The 21,015-nt window shown below is 49.9% G+C and overlaps 2 protein-coding genes across 30 annotated transcripts in view; one reads left to right on the forward strand and one right to left on the reverse strand.

The window, feature by feature from the left end:
* Window positions 1-1,160: 1,160 nt before the first annotated feature.
* POU3F4 (POU class 3 homeobox 4) lies at window positions 1,161-4,270 on the reverse strand. The gene has a single exon (XM_021543905.4). The coding sequence runs from the start codon at window positions 4,223-4,225 to the stop codon at window positions 3,113-3,115; it is 1,113 nt and encodes a 370-aa protein (XP_021399580.1). The 5' UTR covers window positions 4,226-4,270; the 3' UTR covers window positions 1,161-3,112.
* A 358-nt stretch (window positions 4,271-4,628) lies between these two features.
* Window positions 4,629-21,015, forward strand: part of LOC110477800 (uncharacterized) — an 85,388-nt gene continuing 69,001 nt past the window's right edge. For 10 of the 29 annotated variants that reach the window (XR_014952491.1, XR_014952498.1, XR_014952493.1 and 7 more), the window contains exon 1: window positions 4,638-5,451. The gene's annotated coding sequence lies outside the window, so the exon portion shown is untranslated. Of the gene's footprint in view, window positions 5,452-6,005; window positions 8,476-21,015 lie in introns of those variants that run through there. The other 19 variants (XR_014952489.1, XR_014952494.1, XR_014952496.1 and 16 more) reach the window with 11 other exon arrangements.

The raw sequence follows: 21,015 nt of genomic DNA on the forward strand, positions 1-21,015 counted from the left end.
CCACTGTTCACATCCCAAATCCCTCTGGCTGCCCGGTGCAGGAGGGCTGGTGTGCGGTGGGAAGGCGCCTGTCCACTCGCGTGCTGCTGCTTATTGAAGACGAGGGCTCGCTCCCCGCTCGGGCGCTGCTCAGGATTCCTAAAGGTAAAATTTCCCCCCACCCTACACTGCTGGCAGAAGGGTTGGGTATTGTTTTCTCCGAGGTTCGGCTTCAGAAAGGGGGAGAAAAAAGAAAAAATAAAATAAATAAAAGCCGGTTTCGCTGGCGATCGCTTGAAGTTTTGCTGCTCTGCTGGCTCCCCCCGCGCCCCCGGTAGATGCGATTGTGAAATGTCATTGTTCCTCCGCACGCCGCCCTCCGCGCCGGGGGAGCGGCCCGGGGCGGGGACGGGGCTGCGGCCCCTCCGCTGCCGGCGGCCGCGGCCGGGCACGGTGGGCGGGGGACGGGCGGAACAAAAGCAACTTGCCCGGTGCCCCGCTCGGTGCCCCGCTCGGTGCCGCGCTCGATGCCCCGCTCGGTCCCCGCTCGGTCCCCGCTCGGTGCCGCGCTCGGTGCGCGGCCGGGGCAGCGCACGGATATCGATACCCGCGCACGGATATCGATACCCGCGCACGGAACGCACCGAGGCGCGGCTCCGGCCGCGGACACACGCTGCCCTGCCCAAGCCGCACGGATCCTTTTTCCGCCCCAAAAGCGCTTTTTCCCCCCAGCCCGAAGCCGCGGCAGGTGCCAGCGGCACTGCCCGGATCGGCCCCTCCAGCCCCCCCGGCCGTGCCCGGGGCTGGGGGCCGGGGGAGCCCCCGCAGCCCGGCTCGGCCGGCGCACAAACCACGCACCCGCACTTTTACAGCTATTTTGTTTTTCTTTCGTAAAAATGTTTATTTAAACCTTTTGGGTTTTTTTTTTAATTTCTTTTTTTTTTTTTCCTTTTACAACAATAAAATATTGCGTCAATATAAACCCCTTGACTAAAACTGGTCGACAACCAAACGTTACAGCCACTCGTGTGTTTCGATATTATTTTTATCCGACACTCATTTAGGCTTCTTTTTTTTTTGTTGTTTCTTTCTGAAACGTTTTTTTTCTTTCTTTTTTTTTTTTTTAAACATAATGCGGAATTTATTGAAAATAAATAATTGTTGGCAACTGCAATAGGCAATTTTGGATAAAATAGTTGAAAAAAGCAACCTTTAATGAAAATAGCGTTTATTATACATCAGTTACTAAATGAATAAACTAAATGATCTTTCTTTAAATTAATAACTTCCAAAAAACGTTTAATATACAAAACTGTACAGTTATAAAGTTGGCAGAAATAGGCAGGTCCTCAGTGTCGAGTTTTTTTTTTTTTTCTTTTTATCTTAATTTCTTTTTTTTTTTCTCCTATTTTCTTTTTTTTTTTTTTAGCGCTTACTGAAAAATACTTGAAAAATATAAATGTCGAAAGGAAAAAATCTGGAGGAGGGAAGGTGGGGGAGAGGAAAGGAAGGAGAAGGGGGGGATGCTGTGCGGGAGCTGCGGAGCGGGGACCGGCCCGGCCCTCGGGGGGCCGCGGGTGCAGCCCCGGGAGCGGGGTTGGGGGGGAGCCCGGCCCTGCCCGGCGGCCCCGGGGGCTCGGGGGGTGCGCACACACACACGGACAGACAGACAGACACACACACACACGGACCCCCCGCCCGTGGGGACAACACAGCCCCGGGCTGGGAGCGACAGGGGGAGAGGGGGCGGGTGCAGCTCAGCACTTCCCTGCGCCCGAAAAACGGCGTTTGCATTATAGTGACATTGTTTTGGTGGTTGAGGGTTTGTTTTTTTTTGTTTCTCTCCCTGTTTTGTTTTGTCGGTGATTATTATGATTATTTTTTCTTTCTTCTCCACCCCCCCCCTCCACCCCCCGCCGCCCTCCCCCGTAGAAAAGCTTTTCCACAAATCCAGCATCTCCCTGCGACGCGGAAAGAAGCTCAGCGTGAACCAAATGCGGGCGTTTTCTGTCCTCTTCCCTCCCTCCCTTCCTCCCTCCCCCCCGACACCTCATTCCTCTTCACTATCGAAACAAAATACAGAGAAACCGATTTCCGAAGCGAAAGCGCAGAAGGATAAAGGTGTTTTACTACAGACCTCTCAGTCTGGCGCTGATCAAAAAGCCCAACTCATCTTCGGAAAGAAAAAGACTGGCAAATGCCACGGGTTTGGTTGTGATGCTTAATTTCGAGTAATTCTCCTAGAAATAATGATTTTATATATATATATATAATTTTTTTTTCCTTGTGAGAAGAAGGGAGGGGGGAGGTCAGGCTTGTGACCCGACCGTTTTACGGTGTTGGGAAGTTCTTGAAAAGGAAGAAAAAAGCTGCAACAAATAAGCCTGTTCTTCACATCGGTGCGGGGCTCCGCGGGCGCGGAGGGAGCCCCATCTCCTCGGGGGGGTGAGGAAGGGCCGCGGCCGCCCTGCCCCGGCCCCGCTGGGTGACACTGCCGCTGCTTGGGGAAGGGAGGAACGTTTGGACTGCTCAATTCGATACAAATTAGGTCACAAATATTGTGTACAGTTTGTAGTAAAACACCTCAGACATTTAAAAACGCTATATAAGTCTTTAAAAATGCAAAACTAGTCTATTGTAAAACAGATTCACCTGAAATACAGCTGATATAACCAAGGCGCTGGAAGGTTATTCATAGGCACACATCTGTCTTTCCTTTTCTGTCGGGTCTTTCGTTCTTTTTTTTTTTTTTTATCTTTTTTTAATTTTCTATTTTTCCGTGGGTTCCCCCTTTTTTTTTTTTGTTCGTTTTTTTTTTGTTTGTTTTTCTCGGGGTTTTTTTTTTTCATCCTTTTTGTTTGGGTTTTGTTTTGCGGTGGGGTTGGTCGGTTGGGTTTTTTTTTTTATGCGTCTCTTTTTTTTTTTTTCCTTCGTCCTAGCAGAGACCGAAAACAAACCTTGTCTGCGAGTAAACACCGTGTGTGACCAGCGGAAAGGTCGGAGAGAGGAAAAAAAAAAAATATTGCCGAGGCGGCGGCGGGCGGGGAGCCCTGGCCGCGTCTCCCGAAAGCATAAGTTAAAGTAAAGGCGGCGGGCAGTGCCGCGGCCGGGCAGTCCCGGGGCCGCACCGCGGTCAGAGGTCGTGGCAGGCCGTGTCCGTTTTCACGCCGTGCGAGTACACGTCGTGCTGCGGCTGCTCGCCCGGAGGGGTCATGCGCTTCTCCTTCTGCCGCCGGTTGCAGAACCAGACCCGCACCACCTCCTTCTCCAGCTGCAGGCTGTCCGCCAGCGAGGAGATCTCCTGGGCGGCCGGCTTGGGGCACTTGAGGAAGTGCGTCTCCAGCACGCCCTTGACACTCACCTCGATGGAGGTCCGCTTCTTCCTCTTCCTCCCCTGCGCCGCGATCTTGTCGATGCTCGTGGGGCTGCCGGTGGAGGAGTCGGCCTCCTCCAGCCACTTGTTCAGCAGCGGCTTCAGCTTGCACATGTTCTTGAAGCTGAGCTGCAGGGCCTCGAAGCGGCAGATGGTGGTCTGCGAGAAGACGTTGCCGTACAGGGTGCCCAGCGCCAGCCCCACGTCGGCCTGGGTGAAGCCCAGCTTGATGCGCCGCTGCTTGAACTGCTTGGCGAACTGCTCCAGCTCGTCCGAGGTCGGCGTCTCCTCGTCCGAGTGGTCCTGGCAGTGGTGGCCGCCCAGCTCGCCGTGCTCGCCGCCGGCCTCGCCGCGCAGCCCCGGGTGCAAGCCCTGGCCGGCGGCGGCGGCGGGCGGCGGGGTGAGCCCGCCGTGCTCCAGCATGCCGCCCACCGCGAACCCGCCCTGCGAGTACACGCTCAGGGGCTGCCCGGCGGCGGCGGCGGCGGCGGGGGGGGCGGCCAGCGAGGCGCTGTGCGCCGGGCTGGCGCCCCAGGCGCTGGGGTGGTTGCCGTGGGGCGAGTGGTGGGAGACGTGGGGCGAGCGGTGGTGGATGATGGCGCCCAGCTGCAGGTCCTCGCGGCCCGGCTTCACGTCGGGCTGCTCCAGCGGGCCGCCCGCCAGCGCCGCGGGCCAGGGCGCGCCGTCGCTCAGGCTGGTCACCCAGTGATGCCCCAGCGGGTGCCCATTGCCGGGGACGCCCTGCAGGTACTCGCTCTGCAGCAGCTTCTGCGGGCTGCGGAACGGGCTGCCCTGCTGCATGCCCGCGCCCTCGGCGTGGGCGAGCGCGCCGGCGCCCAGCAGGCCGTAGGGGTTGGAGGCGGCTGTGGCCATGGCCGCGGCAGCCCCACGAGTTATACTGTGCCGCCGCCGCCGCGCCAGCCTTTGACATCCACCGGCACGGCGGCCCGGCGGCGGCCGCGCCGCGACTGGCAGCCGCGCCGGCCAATGGGGTTGCGCCGCCGGCAGAGCCGGCCAATGGGCGCGGCGCGGGGGCGGGGCGAGCGGCGGCGGGGCGGGGCCGCGGGGCCGCGCGGGCGCGAGGCAGGAAGTGAATCACTCCGCCGGCACCGGGGGCCGGCCGTGAGGCGGCCCCGCCGCTTAACTCCTTCCGCGCCGGGCGGGGAGCGGCGGGGCCCGCGGGGGGGGCACGGCTTAAATGGGGAGCGCCTGGGAACGGGGGGGCGCGGGGGGCACGGCTTAAATGGGGAGCGATTAGCGGCGGGCAGAGGTTAAACGGCGGCGCCCCGGCGGCAGCCCCGCGGGACCACCCCGGCGCTGCCCCCGCCCGCCGGTCCGGGCGCGCTCCGGTGCGCGGAGCCCGCTCCGCTCCGCTCCGCTCCTCCCCCGGTGCGGCTGCCCCGAGCCGCGCGTCCCCGCCTGCCCCGGGCCGTGCTCGGCAGGGAAAAAAAACAGAAAACGGAGAAAAGCCCCAGATAATAAAAAACAGCCCCAAAAAAAGGATCTTCTCGACCTCGCCGCCGCTAAATCCCGGTGGATGCTCCTCAAAGTTGGCAGCGCGGGCGCGTTGCGCCGCCGCTGCGCGCCTGGCGGGCGGGCTGCAGGGCAAAACCGGGAAAAAAGAAGAAAAAAGGGGGAAAAAGTGAGAAAAGGGAAAAGAATGAGGGGGAAATGCCCGGGACCCCCCCGCGGGACGAGCGGGGGGAGCGCGGAGCCCCCGGCTCGGCCGGGCCCGGCGGGCAGAGCTCCGCACCCGCGGAGCCCCGGCGGGGCGGGCGGAGGCGCAGCCCCGGGACCCCCGACCCGCTCCCGAGTTCCAAAATGACCTTTCCCTGCATCGTTTTGGAGGTAACCGAGCTGCGTAATTATATTTGCACTTCCAGAAGACTGCATCAGAGTCCCCTTATTGGTTTGAAATTCCATTAAATATATTGCAAGAGCTCCTAGGTTAAGCTTGATTTAAATTTGCATACATTTTCATATATTTAGCAGAAATAAAAGAAGGCTTGCAGCTACCAGAAAGTCATTAAGGCATTAGTTTCTCTGAGAAGACAGATCTGAAGAAAATTCAAGAAAATGAGAAAATAGATCTAAATAAGGTGAGCGCTCCTCTGGTTCCTTCCGAGCTGGGTCCCATCGCTTTCCTCATTATAATAATAATAATCACAATAATTTCTCGCCGGGGCAGCGTGTGAGAGGGGTAAAGGCAGGGCTGGGGGGGTGAGGAGCAGAGAGGTCTGGGGCAAATCGCGATATATCGGGAACTCTGCGGGTCCCCGCCGGGCGAGCGCTGCGCTGCGCGCCCGCGGGGGTGCGGGGATGGGGGGGGGGGGCGGCTCGGAAAATAAATCAAAAATAAGGAAAAGTAAATAAAAGAATGAAGTTTGCGGGCAGAGGGGCGGCGGTGGGGGTGTGCGGCGGGGGGGTCGGCGGGAGGGCCGGGAGCTGGGGATGTCCCCGCTGGAGCCGCGGTGCCGGCGCGGGGCGGTGCGGGCGGTGCGGGGCGCGCAGCTCCGCGGCCGAGCCCGCCCGAGCGCGGGGAGGGCAGGGAAGGAGTTATAGCAGCAGCCTCTTCCTCGTTGGTCTTTTTTTTCCTTTTTATTTTTTCCCCTTTCCTTTCCTTTTTTTTTTTTTTTTCCTCCCCCTTCCTTCTTTCCTTTTTTTTTTTTTTTTTTTTTCTTCCCCATTCTCCGCCTTCACAAGCTCCTCGAAATAAACATCACCGCAGCCCGCGGGGAAAAAATAAACAAAATTAAAAAAACCCACCACCCCCCCCTCAACAACATCAAATCCGCACTGTATAAAAACGTAACTAAATTATTTAAAATTAATTTGCACTTTAACTTCCGAAACAATTTTTCAAATCCCATTGCCCGTGAAAATAGATGTTCAGATCCGCCGTTTAATTAAGGCAGAGTCTCTGGCAGGGAAATAAAACCCCGAACGTCCCATTTTAATCTTTGCTGCAAATGTAGCTAAGGCAGAGCCCGGCTCTGCTCCTGCCGAGGCGGCTCTCACCTCGCCTATAGCAGAGTATGGTGGATTTTATAGTGTTTTTATCTGCATATAGTTAAATCTTCTTGCTGTTCTAACTAATCTGCTGGAGAGGGTTTCTTTAGCTCTTTCCTGTCAGTCTAACTTCCCAAGTGTAACAGATGCCGCTCTCAAGCGGTCCTTTCTGCTGCTTTTCTTTATTCAGCCTCGCATTTTTCTCCCCATGATCTGGGTTTCCATAGAGAGAGGAATAAAAGGGGGACCATGGCCACAAATCCCCTGCCCCATGCAGAATAAAAGAGCCTTATTCAATAGCCGACCCCGTCTGGACATGGGAGAAAAATAAGTACATGCAAAGCTACTGTTGCAAGAATTTGTAACTTATTTTTCATAGACCGAAACCCAATAAAGTTTTTTTTTTAATTAAAAAAAAGAAATTTAAAAAAGTTTTTGGGTTCGGACTGTGCTCTCGAGCCCTTTGGCTCTGGGTGCCCCCGCCCCGGAGGGACCCGCGTTTCCTCAGCAAATAACTGCCTTTAATATCTATTTTTGCTGCTAAATCTTTGGCGTGAAAAAGCTCGCACAATAGCTGGAGGCAGCCACCGTCCTGGGGCAGCGAGAAGTCGCTATGGAGAACGCCCCGCTTTGAAGTGCGGGAGCCGGGATTGTGGCGAGTCCCCCTGGCACCGGCGGCACCGGCGCTTTCTGGGGTCACCGGCTGCGTGCCTCGGCCGTGGCCGTCCCCTCGGTGGCCGCGGCGGTGTCACCACGCGTGGGGCAGGGCTGGCTGTCCCCGCTGCAGCCCCTTTGGGAGCTCCGCTCGGGATGAGTTTATTCCCCACCGGCTCCAGGGGGCTGGAGGTTGGCACCTGAACCCACCAACGCGGTTATATCGTGACAGAGCTGATTTTATTATATTTAAAAGATTTTTTTTTTCTCTCCCCCCACTCCTCTCATTGTTCATCCGCGGGAGGGGAAGGAGAGAGAAGGGAAAAGAAAAAAAAAGGTCTAAAAGGGGTTCGTTTTGATTGTGTTTAATACAGCATGAAGCTCGGAGCGGTAAGCTGTGCCTCGGTGTCGTGACCTCTATATTGAAAACTTCACCTTCAACACAAGTTCACTTTAGAGACAGGACGAGTTAGATTGCGCTTGGTGGGAACAAGTGCAAATTTAAAAACAGAGTCAATCATAACGGGGGTGGGGGCTGGGAAAGGGCAATTTAACCGTTTCTGGAGCCAGGAGTTAAGGTTTGCATTGTGTACATCCAGGCGCTGGGGCTCCTGCTGCAGCCCAGCCGCCCATCAGTGCTGAGAAAGCGGCTCCTGGAGCTCCGGAGAGGCTTTGGGAACACCTAACCAGCGTGGGGGATGCTTAGGAAGCAAAAAGGAATTTACAGAGTATTAGCAGAAATTAGCCAATACCGACACAAGCTCAATTAGTTCTTTTTTTTTTTTTTTTTTTTTTTTTTTTTTTTTTTCGGTCTCTGTTGGCTGCTCTTGAACGTGAGTAAATGCTGTGCAGGGAGAGAGGAGGGAGAGAGCCACACAGCCATCTCCGAGCCACAGCCAGGAGATGGACTGACAGATTGCAAATTAAACTAGTCCTAATGTACGAATGAATGCGGCCCCCCCACCCCCAAATCTCTCCCAGCACCAGCCCGGCAGCAAAGAGCCCGGCACGGAGGGAGCGTGGCTGCGGCTGGGCTGGTCCAGGGAGGGACAATAAAGCCAATCCCGGGCAGGAAAAATCACAAGGTAAATAGTATTTGTATTCTAACTGCTGCGATTTCCGAAGCGGTTTAGGCGACTCTTTGCTCCTCTGCTCGAATCGCCTGTTATTGTTGTTATTATTATTATTATCATTAATATCTTTTTTTCCACGTTGTTGATGTTTGAAAAATGTACTCGCTGCGGGAAAAAAAAAAAAAAAAAGTCGTTCATTCTTGCACTACCCCGTCATGTTCAGGTCACTGTTATTTTTGAGCTGGGTCGGTTTTAGGAGGTCTTGTCTCGAACATTTGGTTGACGGAGCAAAAAAAAAAAAAACCGTAAATATTGCGGGAAGTCTCTCCAAAGCTCACATTTTCGCCGCGGGAGCGGTGTCGCCGTCTGTGAAATGCACGAATTGGGGTTTGTAGCGCTGAGCGGAGAAGCGCGGACGGGGAGAGGCGGCGGGGACGGGGCTGCGGCCCCGCCGCCTCCGCTCGCGGGCGGTGCGCGGCAGCTCCCGAGGTCACGGCAGGAGTTAACAGACCCCACAACAATCCCCATCCCTTCCCTTTTACGTAGGCACTTTCCTCACCGTGCCATTCAAACGGGCGTGATGACAAGAACGCGCTGGTTTCATCCCGGACCGAAATCCCGTGGTTTTTAGGTCGTTGGTTGTGTTTTGTTGCTGGTTTTTTTTTTTTTTTTTTTTTTTTAAATTTTATTTTATTTTCCGCTGAAGCTTCTCCCAGCAAACGGGGGGATGCGGTCAGACATGGGCACCCCCAGCTCCTGCCACCTCAGAGGCCGTCCCGCCTTGTGCTTTAGAAATAATCCAAATACAATTCCCGAACGGACAGATTTCTGCTCAGACATGTTTAAAGGAGAATGGGTTGGATTTGAGCACGCACTAACTGGCTGGCTAGTTAACCTCTGTTGACTAATGAGACATTGAAGACAAATCGCTCTGTTCCTCGGATGACAAATACCTGCGTTGCTGTTTGGTAGCTTACCGAGCAATTTCCATGTGGGGTTTGAGTTCATGTGTTGTGTTTTCCCTTTCATTTATTTATTTATTATTTATTTAACTATACGCTTTTCCAGCTGTAGCTGTCGGCGTGCAAAGCATCCAGCGATGCTCCTGATCTCGCAGAGGGATTGAAACGCCTCCTGCATTTTGAAGCGCCTCGTCATCCCTAGATTTACGTTTATAAATACGTAGATGCTGCTGCTAATTCTTGGTTTTCTCACAGACTTTCGCGTGTTTACGGCTCGCTGGAAAGTTTCCTCCCCGCTCCCTTCTGATCGCGCCAACCAAAGCTGTTATATAAATGAACTTTCAGGCCAGGCTGCGTTGCTAAAAGATGTTTCCTTCGTGAATCGAGCTTGGGCAGCGCAGGATGGTGATGCTGGGGCAGGCTGGGTGTCGTTCGCTCACGCGTGGCCTTCCGTGGGCCCCCCCAAAAAAGCCCCAGCAGCCCCTTCCAAAGCCCCGTGCGCTCCATCCCCAGCGTGTGCGGTTCCCTGGCACCTCCTGGCAGCTTTTTTCTCTCCCCCCCGCCCAGCAGACTGCCGGGGAAAGGCTCTGGAGGCTGCAGCATCCCTTCCCCTCCGTGCCCTGCCCGTGGCGGGGTCCCGGGGCTGCGGGGGAGAAGTTCAGGGGGAGGCGGACGGGCGATAAATCACCGCGGGCCCCGGGAGCGCACACGGGAGAGTCCCCATCAAAGCGGGGGAGACAGCCCTCGGCTGCGAGGAAGAAATGGGAATAAATCAAAGTGGGGCTGCCCGGGGCAGGGGGTGCCCGGGGCCCGCCCCGCTCCGCCCGGGAGCGCCGCAGCGGAGACGGGGAAAGGCGCTCTGCAAACTTTTAATGAAATCACCGGCGGTATCGATTTTTGTGGGTTTTTTTTACTGTGCTTCAGACATTGGAAAGTGTCCCTCTGGGGATGGGGGAGGGGGCAGAAGGCAGCGGTGCAACGCGAGCTGTATTGGATATTGAGTTATTTCATATTTTAGAAAACCAACGGTGTCTCTGAGGGTTCTCCAGAGAGGAAAGGACTCCGGGGGGGGGGTGGCTTGAGCCAACCCACAGAGCTGGGGTTCAGCCAGGCAGGTATCATTTTGCAGTCCCTTCGTGGAGCTCTAGGGGCCCGTGTCATCCCCGCGCTCCCTGATGGAGAACCCCGGGAGAGCTGGCTCTCCCCCTCGGACAGCACGTTCTTGAAGTGCCACATCCAAGTATTTCCTATTTGCCTCTTCTCCAAACTGTTTAGAAATTACTAGTAGCGGATAAGTAAATTGCAAGTAAACCTAGTGAATTAGGATGATTCTCTATCAGTTTAATTTATGTTTTATAGTTAGTTTAGCCTTCTGATTTGATTGCCTTAGTAATGTGAATTGCCTACAGCTGCTGATGATACAGCTTTAATTCTGTTTTAAAGGTCATGTAAACATGTGCCTGTAGCATAAGGAATGCAAATTCAATTCCCTTTTAATGCTTCCTCACATTCACTTCACAGCCTTCACCTAGAAAATTAGCAGGATTTAATAGGGAGCCGTGTGGCTGTTGTGATTCCATTAAAAGCCCCTCTTCCCCCCAGGCGTGGCTCTCCCGGCCCACCCCACGCCCGTGAGGCGGCCACGGAGGCTCTTCCCACGCCCGTTCGGGCGGAAATCGAGGCATTTTCCACCCCGGGACGGGCTCATCCCTTCACCTGGGAGCTTTGGCCTCAGGGAACTGTCCCAGGGCTGGAGAACCCGGCGGCACCGGGAATTACCCCTGCAAGGAGCCAGAGCATCACCCAGGTGTGCACCTATGCGTGAGGCTGTAGTACAGCCGCGTGGTTCCTACGTCACGGTGCAAGACGCTGCTGGGAAAGAGAAAAACGGATAAAAATCCTTGTTTTGGGCCGAGCTGGGCTCTCCTCAGCAGGAGGAGAAGCTGCGCCGCGATGCCAAGGTGATAGGTGTAAATGCGAGACGCCTGCGCCTTGCAGACGGGCATTTTCGAATTAATTTTTATGCACAGCCAGCTCTGAGTTCATCAGAGATTGCTTCACCCTATTGCAGAGAAAAAGAAAAAAAGGAAAAAAAGGTAGAGCCAGGAAAAAAAAAAAAAATTATACCACTGTCTTCCCCCTGGTTCAAAGGGTTTTAGTGAAGTTGCTGGGAAGTTTCCCCTTTGAACGGGCGGGCTCTAACGAGCGGGGAAGAGCGTCAAAAAAAGCCACTCTGGAGTCGCTTTGAAAAGGGAACGATGTGTCTGTGCAAAGCGAGCCAGGGCGAGAGGCGATTCCGCGGCCCCTCCGGGCACCGGGCACCGGGCACCGGCACCGGGCACCGGCACCGGGCCAGCGGAGGGACCGGCCCCGCGCACCCCGCGGCTCCTTCGCTGGGACAGCGGCGTCGCAGGAGGCACCCAACACCCCCTTTGGGCTAACGCAGAGGACCCCCCTGAGCTCAGGAAAACACCCCATGACCAAACACTCCTCGTCCGCCCGCGGGATGCGGCAGCATCCTCCCCTCACCTTCATCGCCATCACCCCGCCTTCATCCCCATCACCTGTGCTTTCCCAGCAGCATTCCCGCTGCTGCCTTCATCCCCATCCCTCCCGCGTCCCTCTGTCTTCATCCCCATCAGCTCTGCCTCCCCAGCCTTCATCCCCACCCCTCTACCTCCCCACCAGGCCCTGCTGGGCCACCCCACTGCCCACGCAGTGGAGATGTTCAGCTGCCCTCAGGTGCCCCCTGGAAGCCCAGGGAGCCGCGGTGCTGAGGGCACATTCCCTCTTTCCTTGCAGCAGCAGCCAGGAGCACACCCCGTGCCCGTCTCTTCCTTGGCAAAAATGAGCGTTTTTTAGCAAAATCTGAATACTTGCAGTAACAGCTCATTGGTGATTCTGCTAATGTTGCACACCTCATTAAATAGCCCCAAACACAAGGAGGTTTAAATGACTTTATTGAATTAAAAATAGCATAGGAAATCACCTATGGTACTTTCATCAAATAATTACTGTAAACTCTATACATACAGCGAGAGATCCTTTTTAACAAATCTATTCCTAAAACACGGGGGGGTTCTGCTTAATGGCTGAAATAACTCAGAGCAGCACAACCCGCTTGAAACATTGAGCCACGCTCGGGCACTTCCTAATATGTTCCTGTGTGTTTCCCTGAGTGTTTTTCTTCCTTATCTTTTTTATATCTGAAGTTCTATTCCCCTCCTCTACTCCATGTATTTGATCATTTTTTCAAGTCCCTTGGCTGAACCAATCTCTTTTCATGCAGAGGATAAAAAGAGAAAAACTTCAAAGTAGGTTCAGGTAATTAACAGCTGAGGGGAATATAATCTAAACCATAGGCCCTGCTTTGCACCCAGGTCTGCTTTCAGAGCCAGCCGGCAAGGGAGTGCCTATTCCCTATAGCATCCAAATCTGCTTCCTCTGAACAGCTTTGCCAGGCCTCCAGTTATCACATCTGCATTTCAAACACCATGTCTCTGGCATTAATTATTAATTAGCCTACAGTCACCCCAGAGGATTTAAGTTCCAGCCTGCACATACTTATTCATTGACCTCTATCTTAGTTTTTGTTGGAAAAAAACCCACTAGAATGCTTAATAATTTCCTTTCTCTCAGACCCTCTGTTCCAGTTTCATGGCAGGGAAACAGTATATTTTGAGATGGAAAATCACAGGGTTGTCTAGAAATTTGTTTAGAGCAAAACGCTATGTCAAGAGTTTGAACAAACCATTTCAAAAGATTTAGAAGGAGTTTTGCTGGAGCATTTTTACCTTTGACAAATGAATTTATGGATTTCCCAGAACTGAGAGATGGTGGAGACAAATGCAAGGCAGTTTGGCTCAGCATGGAGCAGTTCTTCATGTGCACTTTAAAAATACAAACTGGATTTAATTACTGGGTAGCACATTTAGAGGATCAAACCAAGGCAAACGTTTATGTGACAGCTCTGGGGTTACCCTGCTATTGACACTGGTAAGAAGGAAAATAAAAATGCAGTTGCAAGGCACAGGAGTGCTTGGGCATTAAATCTGAGCTCTGTCCTCAGGAATACGGAGCTGAAGGAGCCTATTTTTGTATCAGTCCCAAGGTAGTCTGGAAGAGGCTCCTCAGCCATTAAATAAGTACATACCTCACTGCTGCTTCCTTTGCCATTTTGTGTCTTGAGATTAAGGTTCCAGAAGTAAAAATATCAGAGCGATCAGGTACAGACTGAGTTATATTATTCTCTTTTTTCTCAAAACTCTATGAAACCCAAAGTGCCTGTTAAGAGTTTGGACGAGCTGTTTATTGAATCCTCCCTTTTGTTAATGGATTTTAATGCTACAGTATCCCACCCCTCTGATGAGGCCTCGTTTAATTCCTCATGCAATTATTCCTAGATAAACTTCTTAAAATGTTGCTGTGGTTTCCGTTTTTTATTTGTGGTGGTGCTATCTGAAATAATCATTGAAACATGAAATATTTCTCCACTTTGCTTCCTAAGGAAGTGTTTAGTCTGTAATCACGAGGTCAGATTGGTTGACTTCTGTGCCAGCCTAGAATTGATTTTTGAAAGCATTTAATCTGCGCCTAAGACTCTTTGAATTCCTATTTAGTGGAGGATATGGAAAAGAGCTCTGAGACACAAACATTTCTACTTAAACCGCTGGGCTATCTTGGGAAACAAAAATGTGTTTTTCCAAAATTGAAGCTAAACCAACCCTTTCGGAAAATCATAAACCTGTGCTGAAATGAGCACCTGAAAATAGATGTAGGGGCCTAAACTGTTAACTTCCATGAGGGATCTCTCTCCTCAACCTCCCTGAGAGTTTTGAGGAGTTGGTTTGTTGCTGCTCTTTTATTATTTTCATATTTTATGAGTAGATCTGGGGAGCATTCAGCATTCAGTAATAAATATTTTTTCCTCTGCTTCAAATATTTAGAATATTTCTTAGATTCAATGTAAACAGCAAAAAGTGCCCTCATTTCACAAGGAAAAGAGGAACAGGCAATACATCAAATTAAATTTCCAGGAAGATGGTTCCCATTTATAAAACAACAGATTGTATCTTGGTGCTGAAGAGGGAGGTAGATCCAGACTATTTTAATGAGACATCCAGGACCTTTTAATCACTTCTGCAGTGATACTAATACCAGTAATAACAGTGATAATGGAAAGAAAAAAACCCTGGTGTGAAACCAGGGCTGGAATCTGTTCTCGGTAAATGTCAGAATGTTTCTGAAATTAAAACTTAGTGTTAATGTAGCTCTCTTCCATATGAATATTAAAGAGGAATAGGGACTAAATTTCTTCCACAGCAGAGTGAGATGTTGTTTTAGAAAACAGCCACATGGCAGCTCGATCTGCAGGGATGGATCTGGGGTGGTTTTAGGGGGTGGCTGAGGGTGAGGGCAGCTGGGCTGGGTCTGAGCCCTCTGCTGCTGTCTCCTCCTTCTGCCTTTTGTTTCCATTTATTGCCATTTATTAACCAGGTCCTTGGCATAAAGGTTCCATGCCCCAAGATTGGAAATCTGTTACCAGCGCTGTTAAATTACATTTCTGTGTGGTTATAGAGCCAGGAGTGAGGAAAGCATGAATGTACAGATACAGTGGGTTTGACATGTTGTGAAATATTTGTACTGTTCATGTTAGGAGAGATGAATTTCTATAAGAAGCCTATTTTATGCTTCATTTTATATATATTTGCATTTATAGCTTTCTGTTAAAGCTTAAATATTTTACTCTGTTGGTGAGATCTAACCCTTGGCAAGTCTGGAAATGCTTTGACCTCCATTCTTATTACACCCTTCACTTTTTTTCATTTAAAATAACACCTGCAATAGTTTTCCAGCCGTGCCTGACATCCACCAAGGACCGAGCTGGAACTTCATTTTGTATTTCGAATGTTTCACACGAACATGTTTGGAATTCAGATTTGGAGGTTGCAGATCACTTTTTATGTGGAGAAACCACATGGGTAATTCTGATTTTCAATTACTTGAAGAGTGATTATGGTAAAAGACTGTTGATTCCTTGTGTGTTTGGGGTCCATGGGCATCTCTTGATGAAACCCTGGGTGCAGTTCGAGGGAGGCTTTGCCACCTGTGCAAACAAAGCTCTCGTAGAAGGGGTGGGTGAGGTGGAGATCTCTGCAGATATTGCTGTGTCAGCAGAAATGGGGCTAGACTAGAGGAGAATGTGGGGCTGGACCTTGAGCTGACATCCCTGCGCAGGGTAGTGCTGAAATTCGGGGAGCAAGGCTGGGTTCCAGGAGCAAGGGATGTGTGTAGTGCCACCAAAGGCTGCACGAGTGACATCACAATGATTTTGGGTAATGTCTGAGATAATCAAAGCTTCTGGAAGATCCGTGTCCTCCTTCGTGGTTTTGCCTGGCCATGGCCATGCCCTGGATGTGCAAAATTGATGTGATGAGGGTGTGAGCAGGGGGACCCGTGAGGAGCCAGCAGATTCCTGTGCCCAGAGGTGGCACAGCTCCTCAGCTGTGGGGCAGCAGCGGGAGAGTGGGGACTTTGCATGGTGACCATGGTGAGAATTTCTGTACTCAGCCTGAACCCATCCTAAACTTGCTGTTTCCCTGACCAAGCCTGTCCTCCTAAACTTTCCTTTCAGCCACATCAGCCCTAAAGCCCCAAAATGTGACATCCTCAGAGCCCTTGCTGCTCCTCATCACGGGTGGTAACCCCGGCGTGTTTTAACCCTTCGAGGGAAGGGCTGGCGCTGAGGCTGGCAGGAGCCACCCCCCAGCCCCAGCTCGTGGTCACAGCCCCAGCTCCTGGCCACAGCCCCAGCTCCTGGCCACAGCCCCAGCTCCTGGCCACAGCCCCAGCTCCTGGCCACAGCCCCAGCTCCTGGCCACCTGCAGAGGGTTTGTGGGAGGCTCCTGCCAGGCAGCCCCTGGCACAGCCGGGCACATCCTGAGCCGCCACCTCCACCTGGAGCCCCCACGCTGAGCTGGGCACTCAGCTCCTTGGCAGTGCCCCTGTGCAAAGTTTTGAAGACTTTTTAGAGTTCCTCACCCTCCCACTTATGTATTTTCCTTTCTTTTTCTTAGTTATTTTAGTTTCTCTTTCTCTCTCCACACAAAAATGGCCGGGGCTCCATTTACTGCCCTTGCTGGGAGCTTGCAGTGGAATAAGTTAATGGGGCCAGGTTTAAGGTGAATTGTCATAGTTTGGGTGACTTTCATCAGCTGGTAGTCCAGCCTATTTGGTTGCAAATAATGTGCTTTCTAAAATAAAACCTTTCATCACGAGAATCATGGACTATTGGAATGTTTTGGGTTGGAAAAGACCTTAAAGATTGTCTCATTCCAATCCTGTTGCCATGGGCAGGGGAAAAAACTATGAACAGCATTTAAAAAACATTTTATACATGCAATCCAAAGAATAAGGATGATATTTGGGATTTTTTGGCTTTTATTATCATTGCTGTAAGTTTTGAAATCACAAACCTGAGTGTTTATGTGTGCCATGTAACTGCTACCACCAAATCACATGTAACACTCCATGGTAATTGTGTTCATAATTATCCAGTTAATTGAATTTCTGCAATAGTTAAAAATGGGCACATAAAAGTCTCTCAAGATTAAATGTTTTAGTTAGGGAAGAACAAACTCTTTTGGAATATTGAATAAAACAAAAGCAGTTTTCATATGCAAGTGAGCTTATGACTGATGAAATAACCTCCCAAAATGAACCTTGTCCATAAATGCTGTTCCAAACTAGGGGGTCACACAGATGTCAGGGATTTTTGCAATGCTCTAAGAAGGAAAAGCTGTGTGTGTGGAGGTGTTTGTGAGCTGGAGAGCCATGGTAGAAGAGCTGCAGCCTCTGCATCTGCCAGGCTTGGGAGGTGCAGGAGTGCTCTAAAAATGCTCTGCTGCCAAATTAGCCCTGCTATTGACAGGGTAATACTGGAACAACGAATTAGAAAGTCAGATTTTGCTTTAGTGTTTGGAAAGGAGAGGTAGCTTTTTTTTTTTTTTAAATTTTTCTTTTTATTTTGTGATCTCATTGGTGTTTTTGTGCCACTTCAGGCTAACAGAGGAGTCACAAGATGTAAAACCACAGAGAATGTGAACCTGTGGGTCTGCTGCCTTTGTCCTGTGTGTTATCAACTGATTTATCTTTGGAGAGAAAAGAATAAGGGCAAGAATTCCCAATGTGTTTGATAAAAAACTGGATATCTCGCCATGGGCAGAGTCATCCTCTTGAAAATGAGAGAAGTTTGATAAAAACATATTGGAGTCTCTTCCTCTTCTCTTCTCTTCTCTTCTCTTCTCTTCTCTTCTCTTCTCTTCTCTTCTCTTCTCTTCTCTTCTCTTCTCTTCTCTTCTCTTCTCTTCTCTTCTCTTCTCTTCTCTTCTCTTCTCTTCTCTTCTCTTCTCTTCTCTTCTCTTCCTCTTCTCTTCTCTTCTCTTCTTTCCTCACTAAGAAACATAACCACTCCTTTCCCCCCCACAGAAAAATAATTTTATAAGTTTACTTATTGCAAGAACAGACAAACATTTTCAACAATGAAATAATATACATTTGTTAAAAAGAGCTCCAAATGTCAGCTAGCACAGCAATGACCCAGCCCTGTAGGATATCCAGCTTTAATACCTCTTTTCCAAAGGATCATGTGTGGAGTTTCATTATTTTCTAGTAAGATTCACAGGAGACTGTTTCTTTTAATATCCTGTTTTTCCTACTGATGAGATTGGCTTGAGCGGGTAAAATATCAAATATTGATAATTAGACCTCAGGTCCCTCATCTTTGGCAGCTGTGAGTTTCCATTGACTGCTTTTTTTGTTAAAAGTTGCCCGTTCCTTTCGACGATTGGGCTTTATTTTAAATATTACTGATGTGAGCTGATGGAGTAAAAAAAAGATGAAGTCCCCCCAAAGTCCCCCAAAGTGCAGGGGCTTTATTTGTGTGATTTCTGCCTCGGCAGCCCCGCTCCCCTCCCCCAGCAGCGCACTACAAAGCGTGTTGTACAGGGACTCCATTAATCCTACATTTCCTAGATGGTATCTGAGGCACAGTGGGTTTCCACAGAAATTAATTTGTCCTGACAACAGGCCTAAAGATTGGAGTCCAGGGATCACTTGGCAAATTCCCTTTAAACTGAGCACAATAATAAACAGAAAGCTGATAACGACAGTTCTGAAAGACCACACAGAGGCCGGAGCCCGAGCCGAGGCGCTCGGCGTGGAGCCGCGGATGCCTCCGATAACGGGGCCGGCAGCTTTAACGCCTGATAGGAAAAGGAGCCCCTGATTTATGCACACTTTAATATCCCAGCGCTGGGCAGGGCTTGCTCCAGCTCCAAAGGGCATTTTTAACTCTTTTCTGGAATGAAAGCCAAAGTTTGAGGTTGATCTGGTTCAGCCCATTCTTAGTTAATTTTCATTTTTAACAGCTCCGGGGTTCTTTTTTGGGTCTTATTTTAATACAGACCCAATTTCCTCAGTGCACCTTCCACGTGAAAACATTAGGAAAAGTTGGACAGTGGGTAAGGTTATGTTTCAAGGAATGAGCCAAAAAGTTCTCCATCTAAATCTATTTTCTTTAAGATGTGGTAGCTTAGGGTTCAATCATCTCCTCTGTGGTAATTCCTTCTTAAATATAGTAGAAAGCATTTTAGACAGAGTTATTGCCTGTTTTCTTGGTTTTATTTATCTTTGCTTTTGCCTATTTAAATGCTGTTGTTTTCCCAAAGTTAAGGTCTGGGAATATATACCGATATAGGAAATGAATAAACAAACATTCAGTGTATATTTTAGAACTTGTCAAGATAAGAGCATTTCAACCTCTGATATTCATTAACATAGAATTTAGAGTTTTGATGATAATTAGGATTTGTGGCGTGTCAGGAAAGCTCTGCCGGTTGCATCTCTGAAAAAAGTAATCATAATATTAAGAGTTAGGACTGATAGGGTGATGTTGAGTAAGAGAGATGTTGTGCAACTTTTCACTGTTCAAGCACATGGTATATAACGATTTAAGCAATGAGTTAAAAAAAGGAGGAAAAGCTAAAAAGATGTGTGGAAAAATAGATTTTATTATTGAAAGGGACCTTGAAATTAAAGGCTAATTCTCTTCTCAATGTCCAAATTATGAAATAACAGCCTATGATGCAGAGGGGACTGTGTAGCTATAAAAGGATGATCCTAAAGGTCTTTGCCAACCTCAGCCCCTCTGTAATTCTCCAAGGCGGATAGGTATGGCTGTGCACCTGAACAGCAGGAGTCCTGTTTGATCGCTTTTAATGGGGCAGATGTTTCCCTGGAGATGAAAACCCAGCACTTGAGATAGCCACACTCAGTGATCCTTAAGCACCATGCCTCGTCCACAAGCTTTCCCTGCCCTGGAAGCCCTGCTGGAGGTGAGCAGTGATGAGTTGCTGGGGATGGGTGGTGCCCAGGGGGCAGGAGCTGATGGATGCTCCGTGCCCATCCCTGCATCCCTGCTCCCAGAGGGGTGGCAGGGTGCCAGTGGCTGCGTGGTTACGGGCTTGGAATGTCCCTGCCCTCTCTATTTGCCTCGCAGAGGGCTTCTAAATAAAAAAGTTCTGTCTCACGTGCTCTTCCAGCACAGCCAATGCCCAAGCTACCCCTGACTTTGATAAAGGCAGCACAGGATTCATTAGGTAAGAGCTTAACGAGCTGAGAGGTGGGACTGCATCATCCTGGCAGAGCGGGGTGTTTGCACCCCACCTCCCTGCTGAGAAACAAACCCTTTCACTTTCAGTATTGGCTTCAAATTAGTTTGTACACTACAAATTAATCAATTACCGCCACTGTATTCTGGAGATGAAATTCAGGCCGAGCAGAGCAATTTGTATTTGTCACACTTAAGGGACTCTATTGTACGGAAAGGCAGAGGATTTGAGAACAACTGGGTTTAAAGCTGTCGAGCTCCTCTTCCAGGAGCCTGCTGCAGCAGCAAATTGACTGGCTGTGCCTCTCAGTTCTGCAAAAGAACAAACCCAAAAACTCCCCTCCACTTTTTATATCAAAACCACTCTGTGCATCTCAGTGTACAAGCTATTAGTTTTTTTGAATCTGGATCAAATCAGGCATTTTCCCCCCAGCAAATAGTCCTCCAGTGTGCATTATGCATTTGATTCAAAGGCCTGTGTATTATTTGATGTTCTTAGGAGATAAACAATAAACTTTTGAATATGTTTTTTCCATTTGAATACAAGCCTAGGGATGCTTCACCCTGCATCCTAAAGCCTGATTTCCCCTGGGACTCATTATCATGCAGCTCACATGTTCAGTCACCTACACTGTTGAACTTACTATCAAATAACCTTCGAAATGTTACTAGTTATTACGTGTCAGAGGGCAGATTTATGATAAACTAACTTTGAAACAAAATAATGAATTCTCAGCGTTCTGTTTCCAGCAGCATTTCTGGTAATTTGGCCGGATTTAAATTTTAAAACAGTAAGTTGCCTTTTTCTCTTATTCTGTCATATAAAACAGTTCCCTCCCCTCATGAAATTTCTCCCTCCTTAAATATGGTTTATGAGGATTTGAGCAGTGCCTATAAAGAATAAAAATGAGAACATTTGTCTGGGAGCTACCAAACTGCCCACTGGAGTTCATTTGTGATTAAACTTTCAGAGCTTTCTAACTTAGTGAAAGTTAAATTAACTTAACCCTTAGCACAGTCCACCTGTGTTCCAAAACACAGCTGGGCAGTTGATGTTTGCAGGCAGAAATATTTTCTCCTTGTGCCTTTTACTGCCAGCATTTTAAGGTTTTGAGTGGTGTTCTTGTATTAGAGTGACAAAATCAAAAGTGTTGTCTCCTCAGAGAGCTGGTTTAAGGCAGACCAGAAAGGTTTTCCAAGAGGATATTCTGAATTTCAGCCCCCAAAGTCCATATTTAGGGAACTAAATAATTGGCCAATTTTCATGAAGGCTGAGCATGACTTCAGGGGATCTGT

Source organism: Lonchura striata, chromosome 4A (genome assembly GCF_050655825.1).
Source record: "Lonchura striata isolate lonStrDom1 chromosome 4A, ASM5065582v1, whole genome shotgun sequence".
NCBI classification, from domain to species: Eukaryota; Metazoa; Chordata; class Aves; order Passeriformes; family Estrildidae; genus Lonchura; species Lonchura striata.